The 19,772-nt window shown below is 44.6% G+C and overlaps 1 protein-coding gene across 1 annotated transcript in view; it reads left to right on the top strand.

The window, feature by feature from the left end:
* The window catches only part of LOC143962297 (uncharacterized), an 89,551-nt gene extending 72,903 nt beyond the window's left edge, over positions 1 to 16,648 (top strand). Inside the window, exon 22 of the mRNA XM_077471599.1 lies at positions 16,144 to 16,648. Coding sequence (XP_077327725.1) covers positions 16,144 to 16,179 — 36 coding nt within the window. The 3' untranslated portion in view covers positions 16,180 to 16,648. The remainder of the gene's footprint in view (positions 1 to 16,143) is intronic.
* Positions 16,649 to 19,772: the final 3,124 nt, after the last annotated feature.

The raw sequence follows: 19,772 nt of genomic DNA on the forward strand, positions 1-19,772 counted from the left end.
GGTCAGCAGTAGTGCACCTCAACCCTATGTATTGTGGACCGATACCAGTCCTTATAGAATAGCAGACTGTACCTCACTCAACCCTATGTACTGTAGCAGCCTAGATAGGCCAAGTTACCAGTCCTTATAAGGACTTTTGTGGACCAAGTAGGTTGTGTGTGAGTGATTAGCAGACTGTACGTCAGTCCCTATACCGATGAAGGATTGCTGCAGTATAGGGCAGCGGTCAGCAGTAGTGCACCTCAACCCTATGTATTGTGGACCGATACCAGTCCTTATAGAATAGCAGACTGTACCTCACTCAACCCTATGTACTGTAGCACCCTAGACAGACCAAGTTACCAGTCCTTATAAGGACTTTTGTGGACCAAGTAGGTTGTGTGTGACTGATTAGCAGACTGTACGTCAGTCCCTACACCGATGAAGGTCTGCTGCAGTATAGGACAGCGGTCAGCAGTAGTGCACCTCAACCCTATGTATTGTGGACCGATACCAGTCCTTATAGAATAGCAGACTGTACCTCACTCAACCCTATGTACTGTAGCACCCTAGACAGACCAAGTTACCAGTCCTTATAAGGACTTTTGTGGACCAAGTAGGTTGTGTGTGACTGATTAGCAGACTGTACATCAGTCCCTATACTGATGAAGGACTGCTGCAGTATAGGGCAGCGGTCAGCAGTAGTGCACCTCAACCCTATGTATTGTGGACCGATACCAGTCCTTATAGAATAGCAGACTGTACCTCACTCAACCCTATGTACTGTAGCAGCCTAGATAGGCCAAGTTACCAGTCCTTATAAGGACTTTTGTGGACCAAGTAGGTTGTGTGTGAGTGATTAGCAGACTGTACGTCAGTCCCTATACCGATGAAGGACTGCTGCAGTATAGGGCAGCGGTCAGCAGTAGTGCACCTCAACCCTATGTATTGTGGACCGATACCGGTCCTTATAGAATAGCAGACTATACCTCACTCAACCCTATGTACTGTAGCACCCTAGACAGACCAAGTTACCAGTCCTTATAAGGACTTTTGTGGACCAAGTAGGTTGTGTGTGAGTGATTAGCAGACTGTACGTCAGTTCCTATACCGATGAAGGACTGCTGCAGTATAGGGCAGCGGTCAGCAGTAGTGCACCTCAACCCTATGTATTGTGGACCGATACCAGTCCTTATAGAATAGCAGACTGTACCTCACTCAACCCTATGTACTGTAGCACCCTAGACAGACCAAGTTACCAGTCCTTATAAGGACTTTTGTGGACCAAGTAGGTTGTGTGTGAGTGATTAGCAGACTGTACGTCAGTCCCTATACCGATGAAGGACTGCTGCAGTATAGGGCAGCGGTCAGCAGTAGTGCACCTCAACCCTATGTATTGTGGACCGATACCAGTCCTTATAGAATAGCAGTCTGTACCTCACTCAACCCTATGTACTGTAGCACCCTAGACAGACCAAGTTACCAGTCCTTATAAGGACTTTTGTGGACCAAGTAGGTTGTGTGTGACTGATTAGCAGACTGTACATCAGTCCCTACACCGATGATGGACTGCTGCAGTATAGGGCAGCGGTCAGCAGTAGTGCACCTCAACCCTATGTATTGTGGACCGATACCAGTCCTTATAGAATAGCAGACTGTACCTCACTCAACCCTATGTACTGTAGCACCCTAGACAGACCAAGTTACCAGTCCTTATAAGGACTTTTGTGGACCAAGTAGGTTGTGTGTGAGTGATTAACAGACTGTACGTCAGTCCCTATACTGATGAAGGACTGCTGCAGTATAGGGCAGCGGTCAGCAGTAGTGCACCTCAACCCTATGTATTGTGGACCGATACCAGTCCTTATAGAATAGCAGACTGTACCTCACTCAACCCTATGTACTGTAGCACCCTAGATAGACCAGGTTACCAGTCCTTATAAGGACTTTTGTGGACCAAGCAGGTTGTGTGTGACTGATTAGCAGACTGTACGTCAGTCCCTATACTGATGAAGGACTGCTGCAGTATAGGGCAGCGGTCAGCAGTAGTGCACCTCAACCCTATGTATTGTGGACTGATACCAGTCCTTATAGAATAGCAGACTGTACCTCACTCAACCCTATGTACTGTAGCACCCTAGACAGACCAAGTTACCAGTCCTTATAAGGACTTTTGTGGACCAAGTAGGTTGTGTGTGAGTGATTAGCAGACTGTACGTCAGTTCCTATACCGATGAAGGACTGCTGCAGTATAGGGCAGCGGTCAGCAGTAGTGCACCTCAACCCTATGTATTGTTGACTGATACCAGTCCTTATAGAATAGCAGACTGTACCTCACTCAACCCTATGTACTGTAGCACCCTAGACAGACCAAGTTACCAGTCCTTATAAGGACTTTTGTGGACCAAGTAGGTTGTGTGTGAGTGATTAGCAGACTGTACGTCAGTTCCTATACCGATGAAGGACTGCTGCAGTATAGGGCAGCGGTCAGCAGTAGTGCACCTCAACCCTATGTATTGTGGACTGATACCAGTCCTTATAGAATAGCAGACTGTACCTCACTCAACCCTATGTACTGTAGCACCCTAGACAGACCAAGTTACCAGTCCTTATAAGGACTTTTGTGGACCAAGTAGGTTGTGTGTGAGTGATTAGCAGACTGTACGTCAGTCCCTATACCGATGAAGGACTGCTGCAGTATAGGGCAGCGGTCAGCAGTAGTGCACCTCAACCCTATGTATTGTGGACCGATACCAGTCCTTATAGAATAGCAGTCTGTACCTCACTCAACCCTATGTACTGTAGCACCCTAGACAGACCAAGTTACCAGTCCTTATAAGGACTTTTGTGGACCAAGTAGGTTGTGTGTGACAGATTAGCAGACTGTACGTCAGTCCCTATACTGATGAAGGACTGCTGCAGTATAGGGCAGCGGTCAGCAGTAGTGCACCTCAACCCTATGTATTGTGGACCGATACCAGTCCTTATAGAATAGCAGACTGTACCTCACTCAACCCTATGTACTGTAGCACCCTAGATAGACCAGGTTACCAGTCCTTATAAGGACTTTTGTGGACCAAGCAGGTTGTGTGTGACTGATTAGCAGACTGTACGTCAGTCCCTATACTGATGAAGGACTGCTGCAGTATAGGGCAGCGGTCAGCAGTAGTGCACCTCAACCCTATGTATTGTGGACCGATACCAGTCCTTATAGAATAGCAGACTGTACCTCACTCAACCCTATGTACTGTAGCACCCTAGACAGACCAAGTTACCAGTCCTTATAAGGACTTTTGTGGACCAAGTAGGTTGTGTGTGACTGATTAGCAGACTGTACATCAGTCCCTATACTGATGAAGGTCTGCTGCAGTATAGGGCAGCGGTCAGCAGTAGTGCACCTCAACCCTATGTATGGTGGACCGATACCAGTCCTTATAGAATAGCAGACTGTACCTCACTCAACCCTATGTACTGTAGCAGCCTAGATAGGCCAAGTTACCAGTCCTTATAAGGACTTTTGTGGACCAAGTAGGTTGTGTGTGACTGATTAGCAGACTGTACGTCAGTCCCTATACTGATGAAGGATTGCTGCAGTATAGGGCAGCGGTCAGCAGTAGTGCACCTCAACCCTATGTATTGTGGACCGATACCAGTCCTTATAGAATAGCAGACTGTACCTCACTCAACCCTATGTACTGTAGCACCCTAGACAGACCAAGTTACCAGTCCTTATAAGGACTTTTGTGGACCAAGTAGGTTGTGTGTGAGTGATTAGCAGACTGTACGTCAGTCCCTATACCGATGAAGGACTGCTGCAGTATAGGGCAGCGGTCAGCAGTAGTGCACCTCAACCCTATGTATTGTGGACCGATTCCAGTCCTTATAGAATAGCAGACTATACCTCACTCAACCCTATGTACTGTAGCACCCTAGACAGACCAAGTTACCAGTCCTTATAAGGACTTTTGTGGACCAAGTAGGTTGTGTGTGAGTGATTAGCAGACTGTACGTCAGTTCCTATACCGATGAAGGACTGCTGCAGTATAGGGCAGCGGTCAGCAGTAGTGCACCTCAACCCTATGTATTGTGGACCGATACCAGTCCTTATAGAATAGCAGACTGTACCTCACTCAACCCTATGTACTGTAGCACCCTAGACAGACCAAGTTACCAGTCCTTATAAGGACTTTTGTGGACCAAGTAGGTTGTGTGTGAGTGATTAGCAGACTGTACATCAGTCCCTATACCGATGAAGGACTGCTGCAGTATAGGGCAGCGGTCAGCAGTAGTGCACCTCAACCCTATGAATTGTGGACCGATACCAGTCCTTATAGAATAGCAGTCTGTACCTCACTCAACCCTATGTACTGTAGCACCCTAGACAGACCAAGTTACCAGTCCTTATAAGGACTTTTGTGGACCAAGTAGGTTGTGTGTGACTGATTAGCAGACTGTACATCAGTCCCTACACAGATGATGGACTGCTGCAGTATAGGGCAGCGGTCAGCAGTAGTGCACCTCAACCCTATGTATTGTGGACCGATACCAGTCCTTATAGAATAGCAGACTGTACCTCACTCAACCCTATGTACTGTAGCACCCTAGACAGACCAAGTTACCAGTCCTTATAAGGACTTTTGTAGACCAAGTAGGTTGTGTGTGAGTGATTAACAGACTGTACGTCAGTCCCTATACTGATGAAGGACTGCTGCAGTATAGGGCAGCGGTCAGCAGTAGTGCACCTCAACCCTATGTATTGTGGACCGATACCAGTCCTTATAGAATAGCAGACTGTACCTCACTCAACCCTATGTACTGTAGCACCCTAGATAGACCAGGTTACCAGTCCTTATAAGGACTTTTGTGGACCAAGCAGGTTGTGTGTGACTGATTAGCAGACTGTACGTCAGTCCCTATACTGATGAAGGACTGCTGCAGTATAGGGCAGTGGTCAGCAGTAGTGCACCTCAACCCTATGTATTGTGGACCGATACCAGTCCTTATAGAATAGCAGACTGTACCTCACTCAACCCTATGTACTGTAGCACCCTAGACAGACCAAGTTACCAGTCCTTATAAGGACTTTTGTGGACCAAGTAGGTTGTGTGTGAGTGATTAGCAGACTGTACGTCAGTCCCTATACTGATGAAGGACTGCTGCAGTATAGGGCAGCGGTCAGCAGTAGTGCACCTCAACCCTATGTATTGTGGACCGATACCAGTCCTTATAGAATAGCAGACTGTACCTCACTCAACCCTATGTACTGTAGCACCCTAGACAGACCAAGTTACCAGTCCTTATAAGGACTTTTGTGGACCAAGTAGGTTGTGTGTGACTGATTAGCAGACTGTACGTATGTCCCTACACCGATGATGGACTGCTGCAGTATAGGGCAGCGGTCAGCAGTAGTGCACCTCAACCCTGTGTATTGTGGACCGATACCAGTCCTTATAGAATAGCAGACTGTACCTCACTCAACCCTATGTACTGTAGCAGCCTAGATAGGCCAAGTTTCCAGTCCTTATAAGGACTTTTGTGGACCAAGTAGGTTGTGTGTGAGTGATTAGCAGACTGTACGTCAGTCCCTATACCGATGAAGGATTGCTGCAGTATAGGGCAGTGGTCAGCAGTAGTGCACCTCAACCCTATGTATTGTGGACCGATACCAGTCCTTATAGAATAGCAGACTGTACCTCACTCAACCCTATGTACTGTAGCACCCTAGACAGACCAAGTTACCAGTCCTTATACGGACTTTTGTGGACCAAGTAGGTTGTGTGTGACTGATTAGCAGACTGTACGTCAGTCCCTACACCGATGAAGGTCTGCTGCAGTATAGGACAGCAGTCAGCAGTAGTGCACCTCAACCCTATGTATTGTGGACCGATACCAGGCCTTATAGAATAGCAGACTGTACCTCACTCAACCCTATGTACTGTAGCACCCTAGACAGACCAAGTTACCAGTCCTTATAAGGACTTTTGTGGACCAAGTAGGTTGTGTGTGAGTGATTAGCAGACTGTACGTCAGTCCCTATACCGATGAAGGTCTGCTGCAGTATAGGACAGCGGTCAGCAGTAGTGCACCTCAACCCTATGTATTGTGGACCGATACCAGTCCTTATAGAATAGCAGACTGTACCACACTCAACCCTATGTACTGTAGCACCCTAGACAGACCAAGTTACCAGTCCTTATAAGGACTTTTGTGGACCAAGTAGGTTGTGTGTGAGTGATTAGCAGACTGTACGTCAGTCCCTATACCGATGAAGGACTGCTGCAGTATAGGGCAGCGGTCAGCAGTAGTGCACCTCAACCCTATGTATTGTGGACCGATACCAGTCCTTATAGAATAGCAGACTGTACCTCACTCAACCCTATGTACTGTAGCACCCTAGACAGACCAAGTTACCAGTCCTTATAAGGACTTTTGTGGACCAAGTAGGTTGTGTGTGAGTGATTAGCAGACTGTACGTCAGTCCCTATACCGATGAAGGACTGCTGCAGTATAGGGCAGCGGTCAGCAGTAGTGCACCTCAACCCTATGTATTGTGGACCGATACCAGTCCTTATAGAATAGCAGACTGTACCTCACTCAACCCTATGTACTGTAGCACCCTAGACAGACCAAGTTACCAGTCCTTATAAGGACTTTTGTGGACCAAGTAGGTTGTGTGTGACTGATTAGCAGACTGTACGTATGTCCCTACACCGATGATGGACTGCTGCAGTATAGGGCAGCGGTCAGCAGTAGTGCACCTCAACCCTGTGTATTGTGGACCGATACCAGTCCTTATAGAATAGCAGACTGTACCTCACTCAACCCTATGTACTGTAGCACCCTAGACAGACCAAGTTACCAGTCCTTATAAGGACTTTTGTGGACCAAGTAGGTTGTGTGTGAGTGATTAGCAGACTGTACGTCAGTTCCTATACCGATGAAGGACTGCTGCAGTATAGGGCAGCGGTCAGCAGTAGTGCACCTCAACCCTATGTATTGTGGACCGATACCAGTCCTTATAGAATAGCAGACTGTACCTCACTCAACCCTATGTACTGTAGCACCCTAGACAGACCAAGTTACCAGTCCTTATAAGGACTTTTGTGGACCAAGTAGGTTGTATGTGAGTGATTAGCAGACTGTACGTCAGTCCCTATACTGATGAAGGACTGCTGCAGTATAGGGCAGCGGTCAGCAGTAGTGCACCTCAACCCTATGTATTGTGGACCGATACCAGTCCTTATAGAATAGCAGACTGTACCTCACTCAACCCTATGTACTGTAGCACCCTAGATAGACCAGGTTACCAGTCCTCATAAGGACTTTTGTGGACCAAGTAGGTTGTGTGTGAGTGATTAGCAGACTGTACGTCAGTCCCTATACCGATGAAGGACTGCTGCAGTATAGGGCAGCGGTCAGCAGTAGTGCACCTCAACCCTATGTATTGTGGACCGATACCAGTCCTTATAGAATAGCAGACTGTACCTCACTCAACCCTATGTACTGTAGCACCCTAGACAGACCAAGTTACCAGTCCATATAAGGACTTTTGTGGACCAAGTAGGTTGTGTGTGACTGATTAGCAGACTGTACGTCAGTCCCTATACCGATGAAGGACTGCTGCAGTATAGGGCAGCGGTCAGCAGTAGTGCACCTCAACCCTATGTATTGTGGACCGATACCAGTCCTTATAGAATAGCAGACTGTACCTCACTCAACCCTATGTACTGTAGCACCCTAGACAGACCAAGTTACCAGTCCTTATAAGGAGCTTTGTGGAACAAGTGGGTTGTGAACGATTAGCAGACTGCAGCAGAAGGGCAGCAGTCAAGTATAATATTCTTTCTGTATTTGGAAGAAAGAATATTATACGTGTACAAGCCTATTACCATACCACTGATACCAGTCCTGAAAAGAACCTTTGTGGAACTAATAGTAACAGCTACTGATTAAACTGACCCTCACTGCCTCACACACTGCTTCCTGCCTGTCCCTATATAATCTGACAAAACAGAGGCTACTGGAACAATAACTGGAATAGCACTTTTGTGGACCTGATAGTAACAGCTAATGATGATGACTAAACTGACTGTCCCTACAGCACCGTCCTGTCCCTTTCTCTAAACTGACAAAAGACACTCAGGCTGCTGCAACAATCAGTAGCACAGCAAACCTATTTACACCTAACACCTATACCAGTCCTGAAAAGAACTTTTGTGTACCACATAGCTAGCGATTTGGGTCACTGCAATCTCTCCCTGCTCCACACAGCAACCTCTCCCTATAGTGACAGAAGAAAGAATGTAAAATGGCCGCCGGATCAGGTCTATTTATAAGTTAGGGGGAATGTCCAAGTGTCCATGTGCTGTAATGTCTCAATTGGCTGTCCTGTACCCCATGATGGATGTGTCATCATAGGTCAAAGTTCTTTTACACAGTAAATGCGGAAGTCCGCCGGGCGAATGGCGCCAATAGTCTGCCGAACGGGCGGACCGCGGACACCCGAAATTCGCCGCAAAACGACCGCCGGGCGAACCGTTCGGCCATCACTAATCATGGCGTCACTTCCCGTTTGCTCGGCTGCCAATGGCGCCGGTTTTAAAAAGATATACTGTATTCAGAATCGCCGTTTGCAGCGATCTGAATACATTGAAGTGTAAAGGAGTACCTGTCACCACCTATTACTGTCACAAGGGATGTTTACATTCCTTGTGACAGCAATAAAAGTGATCATTTTTTTTTTTTAACAATTTATTCATTTTCAAATAAATAAAAAAATAAAAAAAAATTTAAAGCGCCCACCGTCCCCGCGAGCTCGCGAAGCAAAGAAAACGCATACGGAAGTCGCGCCCGCATATGCAAACGGTGTTCAAATCACACATGTGAGGTATCGCTGCAGAGCGTGAGCAATAATTCTAGCACTAGACCTCCTCTGCACCGCTAACCTGGTAACCGTAAAAAATTTTTTTAAAGCGTCGCCTATTGAGATTTTTAGGTACCGTACTTTGTCGTCAATCCACGAGTGCGTGCAATTATAAAGTGTGACATGTTTGGTATCTATTTACTCGACGTAACATTATCTTTCACATTACGCAAAAAAATTGGGCTAATTTTACTGTTTTTTTTTTGTTTTTTATTCATGAAAATGTCCCTTTTCCCAAAAAGTTGCGTTTAAAACACTGCTGCACAAATACCGTGTGACATAAAATATTGCAACAATCGCTGTTTTATTCTCTAGAGTCTCTGCTAAAAATATATATATAATGTTTGGGGGTTCCAAGTAATTTTCTAGCAAAAAATATGGATTTTAACTTGTAAACACCAAATGCCAAAAATAGGCTTAGTCATGAAAGGGAGATATATATATATATATATATATATATATATATATATATATATATAGATAGATAGATAGATAGATAGATAGATATATCTATACATACTCTGCATATAGTGTAGACTAGATATTCAGTGCAGACTCTATATTCGGTCAGTGCAGGCAGTGTAGTATATATAACACATTGTATTGAAGTGGTTAAGGGGAACCTCACGCAAAAACTTTTTTTTACAAATGGCATGAGCCCCCACCCCCCAAAATCCATACCAGACCCTTATCTGTGCAGGCAGTCATGGCAGGCCAGGAAAGGGAGGGGCGAGCGAGCACCCCCTTCCTTAAACCATTCCAGACCACTTCCCCCCAAAACACCTTGTCCCCATGTTGATGGGGACAAGGGCCTCATCCCCACAACCTTTGCCCGGTGTTGTGGGGGTCTGTGGGTAGGGGGCTTATTGGAATTTGGAAGATTCCGCCCCCCATGTGAATAGGTATGGAGTACATTGCACCCCTGCACATTCACCAAAAAAGTGTAAAAAAAGTAAAAAAACAGGAGACAGTTTTGGACAATTCTTTTATTAAAAAAAAGTGTCCCGCGATGTCCATTCATCTTCAATCACGGTGCCCGATGGACCCCAAAAAAAAAAAAAAGCTCTGCCCCAATGGGAGGCGACCCATCAACTGCTGTTACAGCTGTTATATAAGCAAGGGCGAAGCCACCCAGTGATGTAACCAGGTGACGCTGCTCCTTCTGATGTCATGTGATGTGATGTCAGAGGAGGCCTGGTCACCCGTTCACGTCATGAGGTGGCCCTGCCCTTGCCCATATAACAGCTCATTTGGTGAGTTGCCTCTGAAAGAGGTGGATGCGTTTTAAATTTTTCATTTTTTTCAGTCCATTGGCACTGTGATTCATGATGGATGGACATCGTGGGACACTTTTTTTTTAAATAAAGGTATTGTCCAAAACTGTCTCCTGTCGTTTTTAATTTTTTGACACTTTTTTGGTGAATAGGAAGGGGTCCAATGGGGTAGGGGTATCCCAAACCCATTCACGGGGGGCAGGATCTGGAGGCCTCCTTGTTAAAGGGAGCTTCCAGATTCTGACAAGCCCCCTGCCTGCAGACCCCCACAACCACCGGGCAAGGGTGGTGGGGATGAGGCCCTTGTCCTCTTCAAAATTGGGACAAGGTGCTTTGGGGGGGCTCTCTCTCATCCCCCCTTTCCTGGCCTGCCAGGTTGCATGCACGTATAAGGGTCTGGAATGGATTTTGGGGGGACCTCCACGCCATTTAAAAAAAAATGGCATGGGGTTCCCCTTAAAATCCATACCAGACCTGAAGGGTCGCTGTGTTTCGTCATCATCCGGGACGTGCTGCGATGGTCCTCCCATGTACTCATCTTCAAACATAAGTGGTTGGGCATCAGTGCACTCAATCTCTTCCACTTCTGGGGCAGGGCTAGGTGGATGGCCCTGGGAAACCCTGCTAACAGAATCATCAAAAAGCAGAAGAGACTGCTGCATGATTTGGGGCTCAGACTGCTTGGCTGATTTGCAAGGAGGTGATGTGAAAGACTGATGGACATCGGCTGCAGGTGCCAACTCTGATCTTTCATCAGGAGACTGGGTGGGAGACAATGTCAAGGAACCGGAGGCACTGTCAGCAACCCAATCTACTATCGCCTGTACTTGTCCTGGCCTCAACATTCGTACAGCCGCATCAGACCCGACCAAAGACCGCTGCAGGCTCTGTCCTCTACTCGCACCTGAGGAAGGTGTTTTACGCGTACCTGGCACAGATCGGCCACGTTCTCTCCCTGCAACAGGAGCTCCACCCGTAGCACCACGACCGGAGCCACGTCCCTTCTTTGACGTTCTCCTCATATTTTCCAAATTTAGGATCTTGCCCTAAATGGGTTTTTAAAAATAGCAGAATACACCCAGAGTATGTAAACGTGTATCTTAGAGCTGCATAAATGGCGAAAATGCTATTCCCAAAAATTGTTTTTGCCCTAAAAAAAATTTTTGGAATAGCACAATAGAAGAAAATATATAAATTGTGTAACCCACACCTCCACATATGCAGAAAACACTGCAAAGTTTGTTTGTTTTTTCCACTAAATGGGTGTTTTTGCAAAAGCAGAATACACCCAGAGTATGTAAACATGTATCTTAGAGCTCCAGAAATGGCGAAAATGCTATTCAAAAAAATTGTTTTTGCTCTAAAAAATTTTTTTTTAATAGCACAATAGAAGAAAAATATATAAATTGTGTAACACGCACCTCCACATATGCAGAAAACACTGCAAAGTTGTTGTTTTTTTGCACTAAATGGGTGTATTTACAATAGCAGAATACACCCAGAGTATGTACAGGGTATATGTCACAGTAACATATGCAGTGCTGGTGCACTGAGCTTGCAGATAAAAGTTAGATTTTCTCTGGCACTGGGCTCATGGCAGTGTAAAAAGTCTGTGCACTGCAACCCAACCAGGTAAATCTGTGTAGATCGCTGAGTTATTAGAATAGATTTCTGAATCTGGACTCCTACATAATTCTCTCTCCCTAACAGCAGACAGAACCTTTCCCTACACTGTCTAAAGCAGAGTAACATGCTATGCTGTGTGCCTCTAGCTTAAATAGAGGCTGGGTCACATGCTGCACTGGCCAATCACAGCCATGCCATTAGTAGGCATGTCTGTGATGGCTTCTAAGGGCACACCAGTTAAACAAATGTTGATTGGCTGCTGCATGGCTTTTTAAAATGTGCCATTACGTTGCTGAACACCGGACCCGAACACGAACATACAGTCAATTGTTCGGGTTCGGGACCCAAAAAGCCAAACGTTCGGTACAAACCCAAACTTTGCAGTTCGGGTTCACTCAACACTAGTCTCTATACCATATTTTGTGTATTTATTTTAGGTTTGGGGTTGTTGTGGTGCTAAATACAGAGGAAGTGCAAGATACTCTCTGTGAGGTATTCTACTAACCAGGCTCTTGTTGAACGTTGGGAGTGCTGTGTGTCCTCACATACTGTAGGTATCAGGAAAATTGGAAATGATTTGCAGGAGCCCATGGTGCAATGTATTGTAGCCACAGGCTAAATATAAAGAAACAGAAGTTAAAGTAGGTATCAGGTCATGCTGAGTGAGTAGTACTACCTATATAATACTTATATGATATGCTTGGCTGATGGCCACCATTACAACATTTATCAAAGCAAGACCCATAGTTAGTGACACATACAATACAATACATTACGATACAATAGAATGTTTCATTTGTGAATGAGACCTCTCTTTAAAATCAAATTTAAATAAAATCTGTGAGCTCAGGGTTCCCTTAGCTTGTTGATTTTACTAAGTGTCCAAACCTCTAATTTACGATCTGGGATAAAAATACAGATAAGGCTTACACAGTCTCCTTGTGAGGCACTCTTGAAAAATCATGCATTAACCACTCTCAGACCGGACCATTTTGCTGGCTTAAGACCAGATCACTTTTTGCGATTCGGGACTGCCTAGTTTTAACTGACAATTGCGCGGTCGTGGGACTTGGCTCCTAAACAAAATTGACGTCCTTTTTTACCACAAATAGAGCTTTTGGTGGTATTTGATCACCCCTGCGGTTTTTATTTTTTGCGCTATAAACAAAAATAAAGTGACAATTTTGAAAAAAAAAACTCATTATTTTTTTTACTTTTAGCTATAATAAATATCCCCCAAAAATATTTAAAAAAAAACAAACATTTTTTTTTCCTCAGTTTAGGCCGATACATATTCTTCTACATATTTTTGGTTAAAAAAAATGCAATAAGCGATTATAGATTGGTTTGCGCAAAATTTATAGCATTTACAAAATAGGGGATAGTTTTGTGTCATTTTTATTAATATTTTTTTTTTACTAGTAATGGTGGCGATCAGCGATTTTTATTGTGACTGCAACATTATGGTGGACACATAGGACATTTTTGACACATTTTTGGGACCATTGTCATTTATATAGCAATCGGTGCTATACAAATGCACTGATTCCTGTGTAAATGACACTGGTAGGGAAAGGGTTAACCAGGGGGTGGCAGTGTAGGGGTTAAGTGTGTCCTAGGGGCGTGTTACTAACTGTGGGGGGCTGGGCTGTGTGTTAGTGAACACTGATCTCTGCTCCAATCACATGGAGCAGCGATCAGTGTCACTTGTTGCTAGGCAGAATGGGGAGATGCTGTTTACATCGGCATCTCCCCGTTCAGCCTCCCTGTGAGACGACCGCGGGTCTCCCTGCGGCGATAGAGTCCGTGGGACCCGCGACCGGACTCACGGGAGTCCCAACCGGCATGCACGCATCCCGCCTCTGGCGTGCACGAGATGGCAGAGCGGCAAATACAAATGGACGTACCTGTACACCAATTTGCCTGCCCGTGCCATTCTGGTGACGTACATCATCATGCGCCGGTCGGGAAGTGGTTAAAATTCAAGATTAAAAAACAAAAAAATACCATAACAAAATGGCTACTACTCATGTCCAGAGAATCACATTTAAAAATAATGTTTTATTAAATTAATTTTATTTAACCCCAATAGTTCTGCCAAGCTGTATGTGGATACAAAACACCATGTACTGGCCTTATAAAATCAACTAAGGACTGACTAACCTGTTATATTGGCCTTCTTCGTAGTGTTTGGAGTCAGTATAATCGTTATGACTGTTGTTATGCACTGTTGTTGGAAAGCATAGCTTTGACCTAGCCATTAAAACTGGTTGATCCATATAACCTACAACCAGTTCTGAGGCAGATAACTTTTCTTACACCCAGCAGGGTAAAAAACACCCAAAATCCACTGGTCAAGGGTGAAAGAGTCCTTTCCACATATCTACCCCTTTTAAAATGAAGTGGTATGGAACCAAACATCGTAATTCATCTGGAGCTTGTTCTAAAAAAGGCAGTTGCAGGTTTTTCCCCCGATGTGTTCCCACCAAAAGAATAAAACAATGCTAACTAAATAGTGTAGTCTACTCTTTTCCCTCCATTATTATTTTATAGCAGGCACATGCACTGTACTTCATTTTTGAAATAGTAAATAGCAAAATTGAAAAGGGGGCCTTCTATGAATATAAATCTGTTGTGCTATTTGTATTTTAGTAACAGTGCCTATATACTTGGTTGTAAATTCTCTACTAATCTGTGCGAGATTGCATCATGTGGCTACGCCCCTTGTGTTTTCTGTAATTACAGCTGACAAGGAATGAAATGGACAATTTGTTTGCATGCTGAATAGTGTCAGGCCGCGTACACACGTACACAGGCCGCGTACACACGCGCGGACTGTTCGCCCAACTTTGTCCGTCCAACAGTTTCGGCAAACAGTCCGCTCAAACTTAGCATGGACGGACATGGCCACACACGACGTACGAACAGTTTGCTGAAACCGTGCGCGATGACGTGAACGGCACGTACGACGGGACGAAAAATACGACGTCCTATACACTGCATTATAGCTTTCGGCGTGAAAATCCTTTCTGAGCATGCGCGCAACTTTGTTTGACGAACAAGCCTACACACGAGCGGACTGTTCGCTGAAACAAGGTTTCAGCGGACAGTTTTACGGAATTTCCGAAAAACCTTGTCCGTCCAACTGTCCGCTGAAACTGTCCGCTGAAAGCCCACACACGAGCGGACTGTCCGCCCAAACACTGTTCAGCGGACAAAGTTGGACGAACAGTCCGCCCGTGTGTACGCGGCCTAAGTGTGTGGAAGCTATTGGATCTGCCATAGGGAGGGACAGATCTTATACCCAGCAACAAGGATATGTTTGTGTGTACAATTGCACATTAGACCAATCAGCTGACAAACAGGTGGTGGCATCTACTCTATTCTTGTGACATCTGGTGGCATTTATCCTGATCTCAAGCTTTCTAGTCACTTAGTGGGTGTGCAGCAGCTAAAAGTTGTCCATCATCTAGACTCCCTTGTACTGTCTGTACCCCAATCCATGATAGGTGTGTCACACTTATGCCACGTACACACGATCAAATTGTCCGGCTTCCACATTTCACCAGACAATCCGATCATGTGGGCTTCAGCTGACTTTTTCAGTGGACTTGGGTTTCAGTGGACAATACGTTCGTGAGTATGCTAGTCTGGCAGACTAAGAATGACGCATGCTCAGAAGCAAGTATGAAAAGGAAGCTATTGGCTACTGTCTATTGAACTTCCTTTTTCTAGTCCCGTCGTACGTGCTGTACGTCATCACGCTAGCAAACGCCGGACTTTCTGTGTGTCCGTGGGTGGCCAAGTCCATTCGGTAGAAAGTCCGCCGGACTATCCGCCGGATTGTTTGCCGGACTAAGTACGCCGGACAATTCGATCGTGTGTACGCGGCATAAGCCATATTATTGAGGAACACTGACTTTTCACCATATCCACTTATAACCATAGTACCATGACACACCTTGCACGAGAGAGCTACCTGATTCTGATTTCCCCTAAAGCCATAAGTTCCCAGTCTTCTTCTGGTGAAGAGTTTTCTATCAGTAAAGTGTTGAAACAAGGGGATGATATTTCTATAAAAACCTTATCTTCCAATTCCATTGTACATTACTCCCTCCTTTGCCCTATACAGCCACACATGTCTATGCTTACTTTTGACACTGCTTTGATCCAATTTTTATATTAATAAGACAGTGATTACCCCTTGGTCTGACTACCCACAATGTAACAATTTCAGGCCTGGGAAGCCAATTGTCAAGGCCCAGCACTGTCATCTAGAACAAGGGGAGGAATCCATTGAGTGTGAAATTATCAGCAATGCCTTATTGGTTTGTTTTACAGATCAAAATACAGAGACCAGTGATATCCCGTGCATAAATCATATTCCTTGGAAAAAAGAAAAGAAAGCCCTGTACACTCTGGGGTATTTTCAAAGGACTGTATATATATGAACATTATTGCTCTGGAAAAGCTGATGAAGAGTCATTGGAATGGAACCTGGCTTTTAGTCTTTATGGTCACTGTATGTACTGACAGATAATAATCATATACACCTAAGAGACGAGTCATGGCCATCCTCAGATCTCCGTTCATGGTTGTATATCTTTTTCTGTATCTGCCATCTGGCGTACTAAAATATTATATCTTTTATTATGCTGAAAAATGATATTTCTGCAGACCAATGTAATGTTTTATTTAAGGGGACCTATCAAGTGCAAAAAGATCCTGCCTCCCGGACTGCCATTATATACTATGTAGGTGCCGCAAGGGGCACCCTTGTGGCACCCGGTTTGAAGAACTCCCTGCATTCACGAAAAAAATTAATAAATAATGTCTGGGAACACTACATACTTTAAAGCCCCGTACACACGAGAGGACTTATCTCCGACAGACCTCCAAAGGAGTTCCGCCGGAATTCCGACGGAGTTCTGGCGGACTTTTCGACCGAACGGACTTGGACACACACCATCACACCAAACTCCGACGGAGTCGAACGTGATGACGTACGACTGGATTCAAATAAGGAAGTTCATAGCCAGTAGCCAATAGCTGCCCTAGCGTCGGTTTTAGTCCGTCGGAGTAGCATACACACGAGCGGATTTTTCGACGGGGACCGGGTCCGGCGGAGTTCCGTCGGGAAAATTTGAAGCATGCTTCATTTCTAAAGTCCGTCAGACTTTGGCGAATCAAAAGTCCGTTGCAGCCCACACACGATCGGATAGTCTGACGGACTCAGTCCGTCGGAGTTTGGATGTCGAAAAGTCCGCTCGTGTGTACGGGGCTTAAGGCTCCTTGTAGTGCCTACTGTTAGGAAATACTGTAATTCAAGGAACCTTTTGCATATGACAGGTTCACAATAAATGTTGTCTTTATAGCAATAACCACTCCTGGTATTGAGAAATCAGTGATGGGTAAAAGGTGTTTTTTTGATAACATGACAAAAGGTTATCTGTATTGAGACCTTTCAGGGTGTCCAAGTCTTCCACACTGTCTTTACCAATGCTCTAAATGTCACCAACACCAGACGGTTATCATTTTGCCTTCTGCAAGTCTTTACTACGGAGGAAATTAAAAACTCTTTGGAAAGTTGGAAGTAAACTGATGGTAAAAAAAAATAAAAAATCAATTCAGAGAAGATCTAGTTTGAACAATAAGCAGACAACATTTTCTTTTTGATTCCCCCTTGCTTAAGAGGAATTGGACATATGTACAGTATTTAGCAGAGGGGAGAACATTGTACACAGAGGAAATGTGAGGAGAGCTGGGGGATTTGTGATGAGAGGAGAGCTGGGGGGATTTGTGATGTGCAGAGAGCTGGGGGGATTTGTGATGTGAGGGGAGCTGGGGGGATTTGTTATGAGAGCAGAGCTGGGGGGATTTGTGGTAAGAGGGGAGCTAGGGGGGATTTGTGATGAGTGGGGGGCTAGGGAGGGGTTGTACAGAGAGGGGAGCTGAGGGGACTTGTGATGAGCGAAGCTGGGGAGATTTGTGATGAGAGGGGAGCAGGGGGGATTTGTGATGATAGGTGAGCTAGAGGGGATTTGTGATGAGAGGTGAGCTGGGGGGATTTGTGATGAGAGGGGGCTGGAGGGGATTTGTGATGAGAGGTGAGCTGGGGGATTTTAGATGAAAGGTGAGCTGGGGGTTATTTGTGATGAGAAGGGAGCTGGGGGGATTTGTACAGAGAGGGGAGCTGGGGGGATTTATACAGAGAGGGGAGATGGGGGGATTTGTGAGGAGAAGAGAGCTGGGGGGGTTGTTGGATTTGCCTTATGTGATAAGCCTAAACTCATTACAATTTTTTGGTGCCACTGTAATTCTCTCCTCTAAGCCCTTGTACACACGGTCGGACATTCCGACAACAAAATACGTCAGATTTTGTCCGACTGATTTTGTCCGAAACTGGTGTTGCATACACACGGTCAGACAAAGTTGTTGGAAAATCTGATCGTTCATAACGTGATGACGTTATTTTGTTACGACGGGACTACGTTCACGCTAGTAGCCAATAGCTTCGGTCTAGGAATTTGACCTGAGCGTGGCACTTTGTCCGATCGGAATTCTCTACAAATGACCGGACAAAGTCTGATCGGATCATGTTGTTGGAAAATTTTATAGCCCAGCTCTAAAGCTTTGTCGGTCGGATATTCCGACGGAAACAGTCAGATGGAGCCCACACATGGTCGGATTATCCGACAACACGGTCTGATCGGACATTTTCCGTCGGAATGTCCGGTCATGTGTACAGGGGGTAAGGAAGGTGTAGCTGGGGGCAGGGTTTGAGTGTGGTTGGGGTGGAGTTTGGGCATGGTTGGGGCAGAGAATTGGACAGAGAGGGTGAGTTCCTGCACCTATTCTCTGAGAAAATTCCCTGCCTGTGTCAATGCAGTCTCAAGAGAGAAGTTTTTTTTGTGGATATGTGATATATGGGGCTTGTCCATCAGTGGTTATTTGTGTCCACATGGATAAGTGCACCCGTATCGCATATCTGAGAGATAGACATCACCTTATAGGCATATCTATGGTCATACAAATACCTTTTACGATCTACAATAAAAGTTTTAGGCAAGTGGCATTTGGTGCGCAGGGCAGCACAACCTCGTCTAGTTTTAGTTAACATTTTATTAAAATAATTTAAATTGTCCAAAGCTAATAAAAAAAAATATAAATATATATATAACTCCCTTTTCTAGCAGATCTAACACAGAGCAATCCTTACTGTAATCCATGGTTTGGTGTCTTCCTTCACATCAGTTCCAGTTGTAGACTAGTCTCCTGACCCTGCCCTTACTTGGAAGCCTACAATCAGTCTTGTTGCCATCCTTGTTTGCCAACATTGGATACAAATCAGGATTAATGTTCACATCCCATTGTGATGACATGCCAATTGGCCCTGCATTGCATGTAATGACATAGACGTTGCCACCCATATTCAAGTGCTGGAAAGTAGGGAACCGGGCTGCTGGATCATAGAATAATATAAATATTACTCTGTGTTAGATCATCTCTTAGTAAAAAGTACAACACATTCTTTGCCAACTGGAAAGGCTACTTTTTATATATTTTATTGCTGCTGAATAAATACATTTATAACTATTTCCCTTCTTTAGCTATTTTCTTACCCATTTTATAGTTACTGTTTTCTAATTTCTTTTTCATGTATTCTACTTCTGTGATTTTGATAAAAACAAGAGTTGTTTATATATATATATATATATATATATATATATATATATATATATATATATATATATTTTTTTTTTTTTTTTGCACGTTACTACACATTATATATTTTACTATGCAAATTATGAATGTGAATATTGTAGACAAAAAAATATTTGGTTATTAAAGTAAAATATATATTTTTTGCATAATGTCTAGCATTCTCTAATTATTAAGCTCCTTCAAGGAAGGGTCTGATGTGAATGTACAATATATATGTAAAGCACTGCGTAATTTGACAGCGCTAT

The sequence above is a fragment of the Lithobates pipiens genome, unplaced genomic scaffold (genome assembly GCF_037356315.1).
Source record: "Lithobates pipiens isolate NorthernLeopardFrog02 unplaced genomic scaffold, aLitPip1_a1.2 Scaffold_8, whole genome shotgun sequence".
Lineage (NCBI taxonomy): Eukaryota > Metazoa > Chordata > Amphibia > Anura > Ranidae > Lithobates > Lithobates pipiens.